The sequence below is a fragment of the Pteronotus mesoamericanus genome, unplaced genomic scaffold (assembly GCF_021234165.1).
Source record: "Pteronotus mesoamericanus isolate MK-2021 breed Mesoamerican mustached bat unplaced genomic scaffold, CSHL_Meso_final contig_182, whole genome shotgun sequence".
Taxonomy (NCBI): Eukaryota; Metazoa; Chordata; class Mammalia; order Chiroptera; family Mormoopidae; genus Pteronotus; species Pteronotus mesoamericanus.
Window position 1 is genome coordinate 19,345,629 of NW_026555078.1, and position 20,685 is coordinate 19,366,313.

At 45.8% G+C, this 20,685-nt stretch overlaps 1 protein-coding gene across 1 annotated transcript in view; it reads left to right on the forward strand.

Moving 5' to 3' along the window:
- The window catches only part of DPF3 (double PHD fingers 3), a 240,227-nt gene that overhangs the window by 210,908 nt on the left and 8,634 nt on the right, over nt 1-20,685 (forward strand). The window contains exon 9 of the mRNA XM_054567332.1: nt 16,809-16,921. Within this exon, the coding sequence (XP_054423307.1) occupies nt 16,809-16,921 (113 nt within the window). The remainder of the gene's footprint in view (nt 1-16,808; nt 16,922-20,685) is intronic.

Genomic DNA, 20,685 nt, shown 5'->3' on the forward strand with positions numbered 1-20,685 from the left:
GCCTCTGTCCACCCATGCCTGTGAGGCAGAGGACCACCACTCTACCCACATCTTCCCCAGACTGCAAAGGCAGATGATCTAGGGCGGGACCGGGCATGTCCGGCGTGGGTCTGCGGCGCCTGCGGGATGCGCGCCTGCTGCGAACCCTCGGGTCTGCAGCTCTGGCCTTCCAGAGGGCAGGCCCCGTTGTCCCCCAGGTGCGCCTGTTGCAGATGAAGCTGTGTTGGCTTTGGGAACCACCCTGTCCTAGGCTCTTGGGCGCAGAGAAGAGGCCTCAGATCTGATCCCATAGCAGACAAAACTGACACAGAAGTATATTGCCAAGATCTCAGAGCTCCCCGGGGCCTGGACTCCCAGCTGAGTGTTCTCTTCCTCTGCAGGGCCCCTCCACCCCCTCTTCCAGGCTCTGTCCGCCTTTGCCTTTTCAACCCTTCCAGTTCCTCAGCCTTAGTTCTGTGAGTCGGGGCGTGGAGATGGCCTTGACCTGGTTTTGCCCTGGGATAATTCTGGGAGTGCCTTTAATCCAGGATCCTAGATTAGCAGGGGGCGGCGGAGGGGGGGTGGTGTTTCGTGTGAGGTCAGCTCCCCCAAGTCCTCGCACCACCCAGCTGAGTCCTCAAGGGCAGCCTGGACTGTGTGGACGTGCCCGAGGGTCATGAGGCTGGGCCGCAGCGCAGATGGGCGCCCTCTGAGTTGTGGAGCTGCTGGCCGGTCAGAAGGCCCAGTGCTTTCTGGAGGGCTGCTCACCAGCCCCTCAGCCTCCTGTGTCTGGGAAGGGTCTTTTCCCGGTTTTTGAGACTGAGTTGCAGGGTGGTTACCCACTTGGGTGTTGGGATGAGATGGTGTGAGTTTACACCCTGCCTCTGACTCCCCCCCTGCTAGGTTGTCTTAAGCAAGTTACTTTGCTGCTCTGAATAAAACGGGGACAGTGACACTCAAGTCGCAGGTTATTTTAAGAATCAAATGAGGAAGTATGTTCAAAGTGCCTCGCATCCAGGAAGCACCTTGATAAACTGTACCTTTAGTAGTAATAACACGAATGCCTCCAGGGAAGACTCAGAGAATTGAGTCCCTGCATCTTTTGAAGGGTTTGGCCAGAGTTTGGGTTGTGTCTCCTGAATAAGGAAGGACCAATATTTGTTCCCTGGGTTCTTATTTCATTCTCTGACCCGTTCCTCTAGCTTCCTTCGTGTCTCCCACCTCTTCCTCTGTCTTCTTTCTTCCTCCTCCAGTGCTCCCCCCAGATTTACTGATTCTTCCTTTTCTCACTGTGTCTCTCCTCTGCTCTCACGATGCCGGGACCTGGGGTGATCTCTTCACTCATTCATGATCCAAAGTGCATCCTGGCAGTTCTGGAAGCTAGTTTTCTGTGAGCTCTACTCCCACCATTAGGATGCTGCAGCCCCCCCAAACGGGGCTCCTCTCCTGCTGCAGGGTTCCCACTGCCCCCTTGAGGTGAGAATTTCACTCTCTTGAATCTTTCTTGCTTTTGATTCTTTGCCTTCCCAACCACCGTGACAAGTCGATTTATGAGTCTGGAACTCGGGGGAGGGGTCTGTGCTGGAGATGCCAGTTTGGGTGTTACACGTGTGCAGATGATATTTAGGGGAAGTGAGTCTAATTGGGTAAAAAGAGGAGCCTGGAGTAAGAGACTGAGAAGGGGCGCCCGGGGAGGAGGGCGGAGGACGGAGTGTGTGGAAAGGGGAATGGAGAGCATTGGCCCTTTTAAGGAGTTGTGCTAAAAATAGGAGCCTGAATTGGGCTCTCAAGGGAGGGGTATGTTCATTTGGGAAGGGTCTCTTTGAAAGGTGGAAGCTCTTCTGCATATTTGTAGGCTGGCGGAATGGTTAACTAGAGAGAGAAACTGATGACGCAATAGGGAATAATAGTAGGAGGAGAGTTCTGGGAGGGGGGTGAGAGGCTGGGATCCAGCCCGGTGGGGGTGGGGGTGGGGTGGGGGAGGGAATGGCTTGGGGTAGAAGCTGGGAGAGTGCATTCCTGGTGATGGGAGGGAGACAAGTGCAGGGACATAGTGCAGGGAGATGGGTGGGTATGCATGGAGAAGATGAGATCATTTTATTCTGATTACTTACATATTTTTTCAACTAAACGAGGAGAGAAGGAGGAAGGAATGGGACGTTTGAGAAGATGGAGAAGTGTGGGAGAATAATTTGACCAGGGAAATATGGGAGCACTGCCTGGATGTGCAGTCACTGTCTAAATGGAGACCAGGCAGAAGGGCGCTGTGGTTTTCCCTGCCTGGGCACAATGGGTAATGAGGACACTATGGAAGCAACGTCTGAAATCTTTCTTACTTCCATCGGATCGTTCCACAAGCACCGGGATGGACATTTGTGTATGTTCTTATTGATACAAAGGAAATACTTTAAGTTTAGTTGTCCATCGAAACAGCCTTCTCTTGGGGAGAGAGCGTATGTTGCCTTTCTCAAGCTGATGAAAGGAAGCTAAGGCCTCCTGTTCATGCACAAGACCCGCAGGTCTCTGGCAAACAGAACTGCTACCAGGAAGACAGCATCTGTCTGCACACTGGCCAGTGTGAATTGATGGTCTCTATAACCAACAGTCACAGGACTGTCTAGAACCCTTAAGGTTGACAATAGGCTATGAGGTTGAGAAGAGTAGATAATTTCTGGGAATGGGACTAGAGGTTTCTTTCTTGATGCCAAAACAAAACAGAAGAGTGGCAAAATCTTGCCTTTTATTTGTTTTTAAGTGTTTCCCAGTTTAACGAAACAGTAGCACGTAGCCCGTTGCCATGACCCTCACAATAAAGGGATGAGGTTGGCGAGGAAGGTTTGGGAGCCCTCTTTGACCAGGGCAGACTCAGGGTCAGGGTGGCAGGTAGACTTGCTCGTGATCCCACGTGCAGGAGCCTCAAGGAGGCAGCAGGTCACCAAGTGGGTCACCAAGTGGGGTCCCCTACATCAGGATCACCTCAGGGCACCAGCTAAATGGCAAGTGTCCACCTACTCTGAGCCTGGGGACCTACATGTGTGAAACCTCTCCCCTGGGGATTCTCATACACCCAATTTGAAAGCACTGGGTCACCAGAATGGCACTGCTGTGGCCTGGGGACACAAGGACGACCAGAGACTAGTCATTCCTCTCTGGGATCCTGTTGCCCAAAGGAAAAAGGAAAAGTTCCTCCTGAGGCAAAGAGAGAGGAAGAAGTGGATGCTTGGTATGTGTTGAGGGAAGAAGAGCGGAGAAAGGTCTTCAGGGGGATTGAGAGGCTGGTGACGGGGGGCAGCAGTGGGCGGGAGCCCGCACAGGGGACCTGGGTCGGGTCAGCCCACACCGGCCTCGACCACACAGGGCTTTAGACTTGCCATTTTGGTGCCAGCCACACAGCCCCGCCCCTGACAGTGGCCCCGTGGGGCCTCCAAGGGCTGGTCCTTCCTCACAGCTTCTTCAAAGGCAGCCCTGGGGAAGCGGAGAGTGTGCCCCGCGTGCGGAGTCAGGCAGTTCCCAGCCTCTCTGCTCTTTGGTTTCCTCGTCGGCTCTGGAGAGCAGAGAAGGCTTCCCAGAAGTGGGGCCACTTAGCCCGGTCTTGACACATAAATAGAGATTCCGAGGGCGGGCAGAGGGTGGAAGTGGTATTTTATTGATTCTTTTATTCATACATGAATTGACAGAGTCACTCATTTGATGAGCGTTGTTTCGGTGGAGAGGTGGGAGGGCGGTCAGAGTAGAGAATGAAGGCTGAGTGGTGATCCCAGAAGGGAAGGGAGTGGGATCGGGGCAGGGCATTTCAAAACTCCCGGGTGTGCGAGGCCCCCGAGGGTCCTGTTCAAATGTAGGTTTAGGTTTGGGAGGCCTGGGCTGGGGATGCTCTTGCTCCTGGTCCATGGACTACAATTTCATGGTCAGAGCGTAGACAACCTGCTTGTTAGGTTTGGCTGTGAATGGGAAGTGAGACTCAGGACAGAGAGATCTTTGCATGCAAAAGTGTGAAGTGTAAAAAGAGCACTTGTTTTTGTGGGGTGGGGGAGAGGACACGTGGCAAGTACCTCTCTGTGTGACTGTTGCATAGAGTGTAGTGATGGTTGGGTCTGCGGCTGTCACAGAAGCCGAATCTAAAAAGGCAGTTATGACCTGACAGCAAAGAGGCTCGTAAGGCTGAGGAGCTTACTTCCTGTCGTGGGCAATGAGAGAAATAGGAATTACTTAAGAAGGGGTAAGTTGATACCTCATAACTGATGAAATAGAAAAAATATTAACCACCATTTTTTAAAAATTCTGTTTTAGAAAGGGTCTTTCGCAGTATCTTCTGTAATAATGGAAGTACGTGACTAGGAATCCTGTCTGTTAGTCCAGCCACAAAACAAGGCTACCATTTGGTTTACAGTTATTTTGATAACTAGTTATTTTGATAAAGTCTTTGGCTGATAGAGAGAGAAACAGGAGTTAAATACATATTTGATTGGTGACCTGCTTATGGTGGGAATCCTTAATTCTCACATGAGGCTTTTAACCTATTAAGCTTAATAGCTTCCAACTCAGAGGCAGCCCCTAGGTTTCTTCTTGGATGCAAACTCAGAATGGCAACAGTTGCTTCTGAGTGCTGCATTGAGAAGGATCCTAAGGTCTCCGCCATGAAGATTGGAAGAGAATGTTGACTTGATTAGTGAAGTCTGCCATAAGTATGGGATGGAAGAGTGGCTTATGTCCCCCACATTTAGCTATCCCTGAAGGGAGGTCGGATTTCTGGTGATGTATTCCTAATTCTCTCACACCTATTCCTCAGGTGCCTTCATTTTGCCGATTATGGAATGGAGTTGATCACCATGTATCCTGAAGGGCTTTGTGAATCTTCAAACAGTTGTGAAGCTTTTGTCTACATTTACAGAGTACCAGGAAAGGCTCTCCTGCATTACTTTAATATCGATGAGTGTTTTTGTACTGAATAGACTACGTGTCTTAGGGCATCATTTCTATTAAACCTGAAGACAAATGCTGGTAACTGGAAATAGCCATTGATTTGCTTTCTTCTGTAGTATCTCAGCTCCCTAATTTATCTAGAGGAAAAAGATAAAGCCCATGTGAAATGAACTCCTCTAGCTTTCCAAATAAACAGTGAGATCAGTTCTCATTTATGAATTTGTTGGATAAATATTTGTTTGACTATAAGAAAAAAATCAGATTAATCTTAGATGAGAATTTGGCTGGTGGAAAATGATCCATCAGTTGGACTGAGCAGCCAAAAGGGCAGGTCAAGTGCAGAGCTGTGGGTTGGGGATTGGAAACACATGCTGAGTTAACACAAGGCCAGGCGGTGCTGGGTTTTGAGGTGCTCCCATGGAGCCCAGGATGTTTCTCTTTTAGGCAATGCTGGTTCCCTGTGCTCTTTGTTTCTTTCTTGTTGAGGGTGTTGAAGGACATCAGGAACCTCATGGCTCAAGGATCCTGGGCGAGAGGCTTCAGAGGCAGCTGGCTGTCACCATCACCCTCCTCGTTTGCCGTTCCCCTGTCACCACAAGTTAGAAAGTGAATTAGTGCCTTGGGAGAATCAGGAGGTGAAGAGGGAAGGGGATTAAAAAGAGTTTGTAAACTTTTTGGGGCCTTGGGGTGGGAGCATCTTGACTGTGGTACAGTATGGCAGTTGCAAAAATGGGGGCCCTTTCTGTCTGCTCTTTTGTTCTTCCCCTACCTAAGGTGAGTCGGGCATAGTCATGCCCTTTCCTGTCTGAGAATGTGATGGAGGTGTCTGGGGCTGATGCAAAATTGCCTTGGGATGCCAGGTGTCTTTCTGTGCTCCTCTCAGAGTCTCTAAAGGGAGAGAAGGTGACAGGCTATCTGTACAGGCTCGCCCTAGGGAAGACTTGCCCTAGAGAAGACTGGGACAACTCGCTCCATGTGGGAATGACTGGCCGATGTGTGTGGGACAGTGAGGCGGGGGAGGGGAACCACCCTTCCTCACTCCAGCCTGGGGCCAAGGAGCTGTGGCCGATGAGGTTAGGGGGCCTCTGTTGATATTCTTGGGAGCCAAAGCCCAATAATGCCATGCCCGAAATGCCACCATCGTCTGCTGACCTACTTGGGGCAGCATCTAGGGCCACTCTGTGTGGGCTGGACTGATTCACTCCAGGGCATTTCTTCTGCAGGGTCTTTCAGGATTAGTCACTCGCCAGATGGTGAGGACTTGATGTCCTGCCTCCTGCAAGCCAGCCCTGCATGGGACACTGAGGCCCCAAAAGTCCTTAAGGGACATACAGCTGGCCCACCTTTGTGTGGTACAAACTGAGGACACTGAGGCACAAAGAAATCCAGTGACCCACATTACTGTGCCTCAGCGAACTTCCTGTGAATAGAAGGGGAAAGGTTATATGCAACAGCTCAATGCAAGGCCAGACTGCATGGGGCCACGATATTTGGGGTGATCCTCTCGGAACATGGTGTAGCAAGAGACTACGGGGTTGAGGAAAAAATCCAAAGGACTAGAATGTGAAGACATGGGTTTGAGTCCTCGCTTCGCTGCTTGTTGACGCTCTCAGCTCTTCTGAGCCTCAGTTTCCTCACCTGTAAATAAGGAATATTTATACCTGTTCTCTCTACTTCACAGGATGAATGTGGGGAATCAAATGAAACCAGGGAATGTAAACATGATGAGTCATTATCATAAGCTAGCCAAGCACCGCTTTCTTTAGGCCAAAATACTGCCTGTAAGTTGTTGCTCTGCTCATGTGGATTTGCTGAGCTTCCAGGACATTGCTGACATCCTAACACGGGGCACTTGTTCCAGGGAACCTAAATGGAAATCTTGGTGAAGGTGGGAGATAGGCTCAGGAAGGTGCAAGGAGGGTGAGCAGGGTCAGGGCGAGGTGGGGAAACAGAGGGCACGGTCAGAATCCAAAGACAGTAGCTCTTTGGTGGAGAGGATCCCCTCCGGCCCTGCCGTGCAAGCAGGCCGGGCCCAGGAAGCTGGGGGTGCACTCTTGTGCATTGTGAGGTTTCACACCTATTCACTTCTTTTTTTTTAGTCGTTGCCACACTGTCACTTAAATGATCTTAGTTTCCACTATTAACTCTTCTAAAGAAGATTCATTTAAAAAAAATACTGCCCCTGGAGGATAGAAATGGGATAAAATCCCAAACTTCCACCCGTCTTTGTTCAAGCCCAGTTGCTGGGACGCAGTCTACTCAGGACCCCTGTCAAGTGCCTGGTTTTGTAGCGCCTTCCCCCCAGGCCCCTCCCCCACTGTTCCTTCTGTGTCACTTTTAATTATCTATTGATGTGTAACAAGTTGTCCCCACACTCAGCAGCTTAGAGCAACACACCTTTGTTATCTCACAGTTTCTGCGGGTCAGGAGTCTGAGGAGGGTTTAGCTGGGTGGTTTTGGTGCGTGTTTTCTCACGAGGGGGTAGTTCAGATGCTGGATGGGGCCGCAGGCATCTCCAGACTTGACTGGGGCTGAAGGAGCCACTTCCCGGGTTACTCCCATGTGGTTGATAGGCCTCACTTCCCCCTGGGCTGTGGATTGGGGGCCTCGGGTCTTTGCCGCCTGTTTGCCAGATGCCATTCTCAGTTTGTTGTCATGTGGGGCTTTCCATAGGGCAGCTCATAACACCACGGCTGGTTTTTCCTGGGGGGAGGGGAGGCAGGTAGAGACAGAGAGAGAGAGAGCGAGTGCAATCAGGATGGAAACCTGAGTGCCTTTTTATAACTTAGTCTCCAAAGTTTGAATAGCATCACTTTCTCTTGACTGTCTGTGTTAAATCAAGAGTTGGGGAGTAGCCAACACCTCTTGCAAAGCAGAGGGTCAAAGGATTTGTAGTCGTTTTTTAACAAGCACCACAGCTACCAACACTGCTGCCTGGCCACCATTTCCATCCTCCCCTCACCATTCAATGGGACTTGGATCTCCTGCCTGTGGCACCGGCTTCCCTCCTGGATCCGAGCGTCCCTGGAGAACGCGCAGGGCCATTGGCCAGACTGGAGCTATGGAAGAATCCTCCAGCAGGACCTGCCTTGCAGGCAGGGCTCTGACACCTAGGGTTGGGGAGTTTCAGTCCAAAGTCAGAAGGAGAGAACTGGCTTCCAGAGGCTTGATGCATCTCCTGGGGCAAGAATGGAAACTGATGCTGGTAGTACCTAGCTTAGGCCATGGAACCTACATGAAAAAATGACCCCCAATATCAATGAGTGGAATCAGATATAGATTATATTCCTAAGACTCTTTTACATAGTGCTTTCAAGCTTGAGCGTGATGGACAAGCCTGCAGCAGGAGAAGCATGATATGAGATAGACCTGCACATGAATTCTTTCCTCTACAACACAGAAACCATGCTGTCATCCAGAGGGGCATGAGGGCCCACTGCTCCCGGAGATTGTTCTAGTTCCAATTGTTAGCGGCTTAGAGCAGTATGTTCTCTTCAGTTCTTACCTTACTTCACCTCTCACTTGAGGGTGGTAGCCATCTCTTCCCTTCTGTTGGGCGCCATGAGGGGCTCCCTCCAGGTCCTCCTTCTCCTTTTGTGATCGCATGGTCTTGGTCTCATTGGCTCCTGGACATCTCCACGGAGTGTCTCATCTGTACAACAAATGCAGTGTGCCGAAATGGAATTGATTATTACTTTCTGTAAGCCTACTGTCGCCATTTCAGCTAACCGTGTTATCAGCTACTCTGTGGCTCAACCTAGGAATCTTGGTGTCGTTTTTGACAGAGTGAAATTCAGATCTTTATATTTGTATAAGGGGCAGATGGTTGCCTACAATCTACATTTCCAGTTAAAGATTTAAAAGGAGAGTTAACCTGAGTTGCTCATATTGGCAACTCTCTTCTTTGACTCCTTGCCTGGCAATATCTGCTCATTGTCATGTGACCAGCTCAATGCAGATCTGATATTCCTCATGGATTAACCTTATCCAGGGCTTCTTGGCCTGCACATTCATTGATAACCCATCCGGACAGACCAACTTATTGCTGGGGGGTGGGGTGGTATGGTTGATGAGAATGCTCTAGATTTCTAGATTTCTTTAGCTTTCTGACATGATATTGGTCTAGGATTGGGCTAGTCCAGTGGAAAAGTTGACATAAATTTTAGCAGTGCCAACTGCTTATTTTAATTTTCTTCTTAGTTTTTTTTTTTTTTCCACTTTGAGTTTTAGCAGGCAAATTCTAGAAGACTTGCCCCACCAACCAGACGGACAATTTGAGATCAATAGTATCTCTAAAAATATTACTTATGGATGGCATCAACAGAGCTATAGCTTCATGGATAGCAGGTTCCTATCCTTTCACTGAACAATTGGGAAACTAATGCCTAGAGAGACAAAGGGATTTGTCTAGGGGACACAGATGCCACAATATACTTGAAATTGTGGTACTTGCTCCATGAGGGCAGGGTTGGTTTTTTTCTCATTGCTATATCCCCAGGGCCTAGAAGAGTGCCTGCTACATTTATTCTTTCAACAAATACTGTTGAGGGAGTGAGTAAATGAATGAATTATCCTTGGTCCTCAGCCGCAGTGACTTACTAGGGGCTCTAGGATTATTACTGTGGCTCTTGACATCTTTCTAGTGCTGTGCCTTGACCCCAACCTGGGCCAGTCAGGTAAATTACATAAATCAGGTCAAATCTGTCCCATCCCATTATTTCCCTTTAAGAAGATCAGTCACAGTGCCCCCAGGGTTATAGATGAGACTCATTTGGACCATACTTGACCATGAAAACTTGGAGAATTTCTAGGGCTATTTGAGAATGGCACACGAGCCCATAGCTGTTTTTAGCCCATGTGCCTCTAACACTCTCACATGAATGTGCTTTGTGTGGTTATTGATAATGATTATCAGTGTGACAGTCTCTGTGGTTTGCCTCCCGCGTGGTGCTGGGGTGCCCTGGCGTTTGACAGCCTGAGAGTGGATAACAGATCTCTAAGTCGAGCTGAGTTTGCTGCACAGTAAAGTGTTTTTCCCAAGCAAAGGGCAGCCACAGCTCACACCATCATTTATTTTTAATGTGTTTTTGTTGGTTTGGTCCTTATCCTTTCCACACTCTTTCCTTTCTTTTTCTTCTTTGAAGTACATTAAGCATGATGAGGGGGAAAGGAACCAAGCAGGTGCCTTGGGAGTGCCAGTGTGGTCATCGATTTGCAGATGTCTTAGTGTTAGAGGTGACATCTGGGGCAGAGGAGAGGGGAGCCTGTGGACCATTACAGAAGGTTTAGAAATCAGGCTTGAGAAATATTCAGTGAAGAAGCAGCGCCTGGTTAACAGACTGGTCGTAATATATGTCTACAGAGATTGACTTCTTGATTGCTTAAAGGTTCACCATTTTACAGATTAAGTATATGACTCAGAGCCTCGTTCCCTCCACCTTACACGCTGGGTCTCAAAGTGGAGGTAGGTGGGGAGAGAGAGAAAATGAGAATGAGTGGATCTGATTGAATGAGATGGCTTCGCAAAGTGAGCTAGTAATGTTTTTTTCTCCTCAAATTACTCTTTAGCATGGATGATTCAGATTTGACTGCACTCTGCACAAATTCTTTAGTGAAAGTGTCTTACATATTTTTGTAATATGTAAATATCAGAATTTTTATGTGTGTATGAATATAGAGAACTGTTAGAAATTTGAACTAAATTATTTTCTAATGAATGCTCATGGAGACTTGTTTTCGGTGTTATTTCAGATTAGAACTGATCCTACATATTTAAATAATATAATTTCTATAAACCAGGCATCAGACCAAGAGGCACAGTTTTGAGTTTTGCACTGAGAAACAGGGATATTTAGGTTTTCCTTTCCTGAGAAATTAGTTGTTAAGAGATCAACATTGATAAATAAGGTAATAAAATATAATTAGGTGGTAATAATTTAACAATGAATAAATAATAGACCGTGATAGTTCCACAGCTATTTGTATCTGTTTTATTTATGTTTTCAGCACATACCTATCAAGATAATGCAGTTTTTGTTCCTGGAGCTCTAATTTAATCAGTGATGTGGCTTAGCCTAGTCAAAATTAAATATTGGCAATAATAAAATAAAAAACTCTTTTAATAAGGATCCTAATGTAAGAGACACATGTCATAGCAGTTTGTATATTTCTTTTTGCCCAGGGTTTGTTGAAAATGAACTGTGTTTCTCTCACTGTACCCACTATCTAGAGTGATACTGACTGGTTAATGACTTCTAATATGAGCTTAATCAACAAGGGTAGATATTTTCATCCCTAAAAGGTTGGAAATACTCATATGTGGGCGGTTGTGTATGAGCACGTGAGGAAGTCGGCAGCTGTGAATATGAAACTAACACTGGTTTTGCTGGGCTATTTATCTGTGCCGTCTCACTCAAATACCACAACATCCCATTGGCCCTCCCTGGAACAATCGCAGCATCTGTGCACATGGGTCCTGAAAAGGCATGAGATGTGTCCTCCAAGGGGCGAGGGTGCAGCCACTGTGGCCAGGTGCCTGCTTCCTCTTTTTCACCGAGCCCAGTGGACAGTAGTCATGCGCGCCAGCCTCGCGGACAGCCTTCTCCCTTCTGAGGAACCCCTCACACCCCCGGGGTTCCCTTTCTTCCCCATCTGCTGAAAGAGCGCCCTGCAGCTGAGGCCCTGTTGTCTGAAAGCCCTGTCCACAGAGAGGTCTCCCACACGTGGCGGCCATCGGTTACACGTCCTGTCTCAGCTTTTCGGGAGGATGGGGGCCCATTTTGGAAAGGGTTAGGGCTGGACTAAGAATGCCTCTTCACACCAAGTCCAAGTGGACCACAGGACCAACCAAATAAGTGGTCAGACGATTCACTGAACCCTCCTGGTAGAACAAATTTGGAGGAACAATTCAGGGAGGCCTTGGTTTTTAGTGCTCTGGCTAGGATGAATCACACGCGCTGTACCACTTTCTAAGTTCATTTTGGTAATTGGAATCTTGTAAATGTCCCGTTGAATCATCTCACCCAGGGGAACCTGGGGAGGGTTGTTTCCTCTTGCTTCATTGGGCTGTTTAAATAGCAATGCACATATTCCTTACTTAAAGAAAACTGGAAGTATTTTAAAAGTCCAGATTTCCAAGCTAGCACATTAGAGAATGATGTCAATTTACAGAAGAGATTAAGATAGGAATCTTTAAGTAGCAAGTGACTACAGGTAAATTGCTTTACAACAAATGTGCCTCTTTTTTCTACCACCCTTGAATTGGAAAAACTCTATCTATTATCCTTTTACGTCTAAGGATTTTAGGAATTATTTCTGGGCAAAAATAAGGAGCTCTAACAGTAAAACCTAGAAATGGGTTTCTAGCTCTTTTCTTAGAAACTTCCTTTTGTGCAACAGTGTGCCTAATTTCAGTCATTTCCATGATAGATAAGAAGTCTTAGTCTTACAGTTTTGGCTGGTAAATGACTTTTTCAGTTTTGGGAGACAAGCAACAGCTGGCCAGCCAACCTGGTACGGTGGCCCAGACGGGAGGATTTAGTTTGGGGCATAGTTTTTGTACCTGTTAATTAATGGCTGGTTGGGTGACTTGGCTTTTTGTGCCTCACCCTCCCTGGCTGAGAAGTTGCATCCTTTACTTTCCCCTGGCACTTGAGTGATGTCTTGAATTCTGAGCTGAAGGAGGCTGCAGCCAGAGCTGAGGCTAATCTTAGTCCTACATTTTATGGGCAGGGTGGGAGGGGGCACTGGCAGGGGAGAGAGGGTGTGAATGTGTGAATGTCATTCCCTTCCTTTGGGTTTGAAGGTCTTTGGGGAGGCTGATGACTTTCTCAAGACTGGAACACAGAGAAAGCCCTTGGACATTTTCAGAGACTTCCAACAGGTGTTTCTAAAACCTACTTGCTACTGTTCACTAGTTCAGAACTATACCAGATAATGTCTTCAGGGCTCAGCGCAGTGGTCTGAGAAAACTTGAACATAGCATTGGCTTTGAGTAAATTTATCTGTAGAGTGTTGTTGGCTACATGAAACACACACTCCGCCTCTCCCCCGCCCCCCATCCCATCCCCACCTGCTGAGGCAGCTCCAGTTGGCTGCGGAGTTCCATGTCATGCTCTGGAATATGCTGACCTTCCTTCCTAGGGGAGAGGATACTACCAAAGAGTGTCATTGTGCATAGGGCAGCTTCTACTCTGATCTGTCAACATGCCCTCCCTCTGGGCCATTATTGAGCAATGACAAACTCAAGAACTGGTGGTAGTCAACATGGCTGACCAGGCCCTCCTTTTCTTTGGCCGCCATGACGCCATATTTGCCTGGTTTGTGGCTCACCTCTCTGGCTATCTTCTCAGTTTTCTCTGTTAATCTTTCTTTTGAGCTTCGAATAACTGAGTTCCTCAAAGCTCAGTCCTAGACCTTTTTCTCTCTTCTCCTTTTCTTCTCACCTTGTGCTCTTTTCTATTTTACTAGATAATTTTTATTAATTCTTACCTATTTAGCAAACACCCTAAATTTACATGTCTAGTTCATGCTTCTTTTTTGAGCTCTAAACACATATATTCGACTATCCTTCTGACATTTTCTCCAGAAGTCTCACAGACTTCCTGAATCCGACAGAGAGAATCCTCCCGCTCCTCCATTGGCCCCTGTGTGCTTACCACCCTCTCCCTCGCCTGAGTGAGCTCCACTGCAGCCCACCTAATTTCTGAGGTCAGGAACTCGAGAATGTTCCTCATCGTCGCTCCTTTCCCACTCTCCCAAAGTTCAAATAATGGTTAAGTCCTCTCAGTTATATCTTTAATATTCTTCAAATCCCCACCTTAGTTTAATCATCCTGTCTCTCTCCTGGTAGCTGAATCAGCCTCTGAACTAGTTTCCTGGCAACAATTTTTGCATCTCTACATTACCACCCCACCCCCACTGCCTCCCCCCACTTCCCCCTTCCCCCTTCATTGCCCAGCCCTCACAGATTCTTTTCTTACTAGCTCTTTCTTTCCTTCCTTCCTCCGTCCCTCCCTCCCTCCCTCCCTCTCTTTCTCCCTTGTTTTTCTGCTTCCTCTTCCTTCCTCCTTCCCTCCCATCCTTTCTTCTTGATGATTTTAAGTTTTGTTTGTGTTTCCCTTATATAAAAAGATCTTCTCAACTTTTTATTTTGAAATAATTATGGCATCATATAAAGTTATTAAATATATTACAGAGAGGTCATGTGCACCCTTCAAACAGTTTCTTCCACTGGTTAACATCTTACATAACTGTAATTCAGTATCAAAACCAGTCAACTGACATCAATGGCGTTGCAGACCTCGCTGGTTTTACATGCCCACACACTGTGCACTTACGTGCGTATATGAATAATCTGTGCAATCTTACCATATATGTAACTCCCACCACAATGGGGATACAGAACTGCTTCATCACCCACAAGCTCGTTCATGCTAAAGTACATTCCTTAAAAATACAAAGTGATCCAGTCCCAGTCTTGCTTAAAAACCTTTAATGATTTTAAAGTCCCAATTCCTTAATAAATAAGGGCTACTAATGCCTGTGTAATCTGGCTCCGACAACCTCACCAGCTGCCTCTTGCCTTTCTCCTTTTGCTCACCAAGCCTCTGCTCACTGGCCTTTCTTTTCCTCTCCATTTGCCCAGCTCTTCCGCTGCTCAGAGCCTGCGCACATGCTGCTGTCTCCGCTTGGAACACTCCCCTCTCCCACACAGCCAGCTCCTCCCCTGTCGGGAAATGTTTCCTTGGCATCTCGGACTAGGTTAGGCTCTCCTATGGTTTCCTTTCACTGCCAATTATGATTTTCCTTCATGGCACCTATCATACAGTTGTAAATAAGGAGGTATATGCTTCATTAATTTGAGTTCTCTCTAATTAGAAGCATTCGGGGTGTCTTGCTCACCACTGTATCTTTTCTGTCTAGTGCAATGGCTGGCCTAACAGGTGCTCCGTAAATACTCATTCATGAACAGATTCATGAATAATTATTGTAAGCTGGCCGGTTGTGGCTGGGGGGTGGCCTTGAGGCCATGGAACTGGGCAGAGTCAACTTGCCTCTATGGGTATCTGCTCCATGAACTCATCTGCCAGCTTCCCAAGGTGCCCTGTCGGAGAACCTGGACCCATATGGTCCATACCGCTCAGAATCTCAGACTGGTACCTTCTCTCCTATTCCGATTCCAGTATTCGCTCTGAGACTGGGTTAGGGAACAGCCATGGCCAGTGCTCCTCTTAGACAGATCTCTGAGGTGCTTTCATGAGTATCAGCTGGATGTTCATCCAGGCTTTTATTGCCAGGCTTCTTTATCTTTGGGGTCACTACTGAGGTGTCACTTTGAGAGGGTTATTAGTCCAGAGCTATAGGGGTCTTTAGGTTGGATGGCATCTGAGAAGTCCTTGAACAGCTTTTAGATCAGGGCTCTCCTCGGTATTTCCGCTTGCTCTTTGCTAAGTGGCCCCCCTTCCCCCATCAATGAGTCCTTCCCACCCCGACTCTTACTCTCTCAGAGATAACAGCGTGGTTTGTATTTGCAGAGCCCCAAATTTGAAGGGTCCTCATGTTAACTGAGTAGACGGTATGAATACTAAATGACCATGTTGTAACTGGCTCTCTGAGGATTTCAAAGGGAGGAAATGTGGGCCTTGTGCTAGGATGTGGCTTTGCCAAGTGGTGGTGGTACCACAGGGGGTCCTAACCACCTGTGGGGGGGGGCTCTAGGTCAGTGAAACTCTTAATTAGCAATGCCCCCCGCCCCCCACATGCTCTAGTGCCCTTCTTTGGAAGGACATAATCCCTCACGTGGAAGGGGCGGCACAATGCACTGCATGGTGGGTTCGGCAGGGGGGGAGCACTGGAGAGGGGCAACCCCAGCAGCAGGCACAGCTGTCAATTCCTCTGTGACAGAGTCAGTAATGGGCTTTGCCCCGGGCGCTCCAGGCAGACGGACAGCACTGGGAAACCTGGGGTCATCATCCAAGTTTCCTTTCCCTGCCAAAGAGAAGGTCAAAAGTCTTCACACTCTACGGCTTTGAGCTGTCCTCTCAGTGCCGGTGTCTCTCTTTTGGGCGAGCTGTGGCTGAGAACAGAGGCCAGCTCTGCAGGCCAAGCCTCAGCATTGGCCCACGGGGACTGTGGGCTCTAAGGTTACAGCTTAATGTCCCTCCCCAATCCTGTTATTGGCTTGGCTAATGTGATACCTGGGTTGGAGAAAAGAGTTAAAGCCAGCGGCCAGTCCTTTGAGGATAGACCTGGCCACTGTGTCCCCTTTGCTGTGATGCCGCACTTCTTGGCCTTCCCTGCCAGGCCGCTCCCCCCTGTGCAGGGCGCGGACCCGGCCAGTCCCCTGGGCATGGGCACGGATGTTTCGGATCACAGTGCAGTGGTGCTTGCCTCACAGCGCCCCTGAGCTCCGCCTCTGGAAACCTCACACACTCTTCCCCCGCGTTGCCTGGAGGCAGTGGGAACAACTCTGTGGATCAGAAGGCCCAGTTAGCTTTGTGTGTTGCTCCTGCCACAGCCGATCCTGGGGCTGGGAGTTAATGGTGACTCTCACAGGGCCTCCATGTGCCGTGTGCTGTGCAGTGTCCTTTCTCTCTCTCTCTCTGATCACCACTTCCTGTCCTCATAACTGGCTATACCTCTAGGGGGAAATGCTCTTAAGGCAAGAGGATTTGGATGGCATCTGTCCCCGGTGAAAGGGTCAATGCCGTTCTCTCTCTTTAGGCCTTGATTTTATGTGACTGTGGGTGGGAGAGGAGTGTGGGTAGGGCCCCATCCAGGTCCCTAGCTTGTTTCCCAACACGTGTTACCTCCAAGTCGGGCATAAATGTGTTTTCAGTTAGCTGTGATGAGAGGTGACAAGTCAGACCCTCTGGCCCTAACGTTGCCACTTCTGCTTCCCCTAGGTCACCCGACCTGCCTGCAGTTTACCCTGAACATGACTGAGGCCGTCAAGACCTACAAGTGGCAGTGCATAGAGTGCAAATCCTGTATCCTGTGTGGGACCTCAGAGAATGATGTGAGTTTGGGGCTTCCCCCGAGTAGGGAGAAGTCCATGGAGCTGGGAGGCTTTGAGGGGTGGAGAGGAAAGCAGGACTCTTGTGATTGGGTTCCTGAAGAAAATGTCAGCCAGGACCTTCCCCCTTGACCCCAGAACAGTTGGGGCCATTGTACCACTGGGACCTTGGTTACTCTAAGGAATAGATTATATTTAAAAAAAGGCAGGATAAACACTTAATTTGTTTCCTTCATGTATTAGTTTTCAAAATAACAGAGTGGTTTCAACACCTATTCATGATAAAGCACTCAAGAAAATAGAAATTGTGGGATTCTTTCTTAATATGATAAACTTTTTATATCTTAGAATTTAAGCCATTATCTTATTTATGGGGAAACACTAGAGACATTTCTACTAAGATCAGGAACTAGATAAGGATGCACACTATCTCTACTACTTTTATCCATTATCATTATTTTAGAGATATTAGATAATGTAATTAGACAACAGAAATCAACCAAGTAGTAGAACTCTCTTTGTTTTTAGTTAAACTCTATTTCATAAATTATAACTGTATCTCTGAAAAGACTAAGAGAATCAATGATAAAGCTAACTCAAACATTAAAAGTAGCAGCATATGAAATTACCATGCAAAAATTAATAGTGTTCATATGCACAAATAATAACCAGTTAGAGGACATAATAGTAGAGAAACCCTACTTGCAATAGCAACAAAAAAGAAATACTTAAAAATAAGCTTAAGAGTAAATGTGTAAAACTTATATGAAGATTTTAAAACACCTTTGAAAAGATACAGAAGTAGTCTTGAGCAAGTGGAAAGACAGGGTGTGATCTTGGATAGAATGAATCAACATTATAAAGATGTCAGTTCTTCCTAAGTTAATTTACAAATTTAATTCCCAATAAAAACACAAAGTTCTTTTTTAATGGAACTAGACAAATTGATACTGAAGTTCATATGGGAAAACAAGCATGCAAGAATAGCTAAGAAAACAATACATTTTGAGAGTAGATTTAGACCTACCAGATGTTAAAACATACATAAAGCCTCTATAATTAAAACAATATAGATGAGTAGAACAATGGAATAGAATAGAAACCCCATAAATTGACCCAACTACCTATGGGCATTTAGTGTAGGATAAAGGTTGTGTCTAAAATTACTGGATCAAATATATACATTTTTATGAATGGTGCTGGGATAGTAGGATAACCATTTGGGGAAAGATAAAATTAGGTCCACGTAACACAACAGAACAATCTCCAAATGGACTGGGGATCTAAATATACAAAAGTAAAATCATGTTAGTACTAGAAGAAAACATGGGTGAATTCTTCTTTAATCTAAATATAAGGAAAGATTTCCTGTGATTCAAAATTCAGAAGCAATAAGAGAAAATACTTAAAAATTTGACCACACAAAAATTTGCATAGTGAAAAACACAATAAAGTACAAGGACACCTGACAAACTGGGAGAAAATATTTGCAGCATATACGACAGATAAAAGGCTAGTATCCCTAACATATAAAGAACTCTTAAAATTTGAGGGACAAGGGACCAGAAACCTGATAGAAAATGGGAGAAAGACATATAAGACAATACACAAAAGATACATAAATGGTCCCAAAATTTTGAAAAATAAAATAGTTCAAATGTACCTATAAAGCAATTCAAATTAAAACAACACAGAGGTTCCATTTCTTTATTAAACTTGAAAAAAAATTACAATATATTCTGTTGATGAAACTGTGGGAAAACGGACACCTTCATAGATTGTCGATGGATTCCCAAGTGATACAACCCTTCTGGAGTGAAATTTAACAATACCTAATACAACTACTATGCACCTATCTGTTGACTTAGCAGTCTCGCCTCTAGGAATCCACACTAAAGATACAAGTATACCCACAACACTATGAAAATACATCTGCATAAGGTTATTCATGTTTGCATTGTTTACACTTGCAAAATATTGGAAATGAGCTGAGTGCTCCTACAAAGAACGGTTGGATAATGATGGTACAGCCACACAATGGAGTGCTATGCAGATGCTGAAAAAACAACAAGGCTGGTCTTATGAATTAATATGGAGTGATTTCCAGGATATAATGTTAAATGAAAAAGCAAAGTAAAAATAGATCTATATGCTGCCATTCTTGTAGGAAAGGCATAAGAAAATATCCATATATCTGTTCACTTGTATAAAAGAAATACAGGAAGTATAAACATGAAGCTAAAGAGATCGGTTATCTACAGAGTGATAACCAATGAGTGAGTGGGAATGGGGTAGAAAGAAGGAGGAAATCGGGGAAGGATGCTCTGGATAAGGGGGGTGACGCTTCTCTGAGGATGCCTTTTTGTATAGCTCTGAGTCTTAGAACCAGGGTGTAGTTTCACATACCCTACAGTAGACAAATACTGAAAAACAACCAGGATGTGGGGAGAACTGAAAATGGAATATGATCAGTGACAAATGACCCTACTTATAATATAAATAGGTAGCTTAACCATACTGAAGGGTGGGGTAGGAAAGAACAAACTTAAGTAACTTTGGAAAGTAGTATTTGTGTATTTTAGGGCTAAAAACAGAAATAACTATACAAATTTTGTACTCTAGTGAGTAAATTTGTTTATCACAGGCATGTGAATTAGTCATTCTGAAACTACTTTACATGTGTACAGGTCTGAGCTAATATGTATTGTGAATAATGAGTCGGTTTCTCAATGTCAGAGAAAAAATATTCAGATAAAGGGGGAAGGCTAAGCTGAACCTGATGGTGCTGGGTTGGAATAGGGGCTATTAGTAGGAATTTATGATTTTTCATATATTATATGATATATGTTCACATATATATCTCTATAGCTATCTGTATGTATATACACATATGAATAGAAATAAAAATAAATGCAGATGTGTGCATGAGCATCTACACATACTTTATTATTTCCTAACTCTGTTGGCTAGGAGGGCCCAGAAGCAACTATAGATATTACCCATATATTGGTTTCTAAACACAGCTGGCCTTTGAACAATGCAGTGTTAGGGGCGCCAACCCCCATGTGCAGTGAAAAATCCACTGTATGATTTTTACTCCCCCAAATCTTAACTAACAGCCTACCATTGACCAGAAATCTTACCAATAACAGAGCCAATTAACATATATTTTGTTTATTACATATATTACTTACTGTATTATTACAATAAACTAAGCTAGAGAAAAGAAAATTTTTTAAAAGTTTTATTTATTTTCAGAGAGACGGGAAGGGAGGGAGAGAGGGAGAAACATCAATGTATGGTTGTCTCTCGTGTGGCCCCTACTGGGGACCTGGCCCGGCCTGCAACCCAGGCATGTGGCCTGACAGGGAATTGAACCAGCGACCCTTTGGTTCACAGGCTGGTGCTCAATCCACTGAGCCATAACAGCTAGGGCAAAAAGAAAATATTATTAAGAAACATCATAAGGAGTAGAAAATATATTTATAATGTTTATTAAAAAAAATCTATAAATGAACCCACATATTTCAAATCTGTATTGTTCAAGGATCAACTGCACTGTTCTCCAATAAAAGGAACCAGGGACCCTTGGAGAATGGCTGGTGCCAGGGCTGGAGCTAGGAGAATACTGGGGTGGGCAAAAGTAGGTTAGTAATAAAAATAATAAATAACACAATAATTAATAACTACATAATAATACAAGAATAAAATCTTTCCTGACTCACAACGGTAAACCTCCTTTTGCTTACTCCTGTATAAGTGGAGCT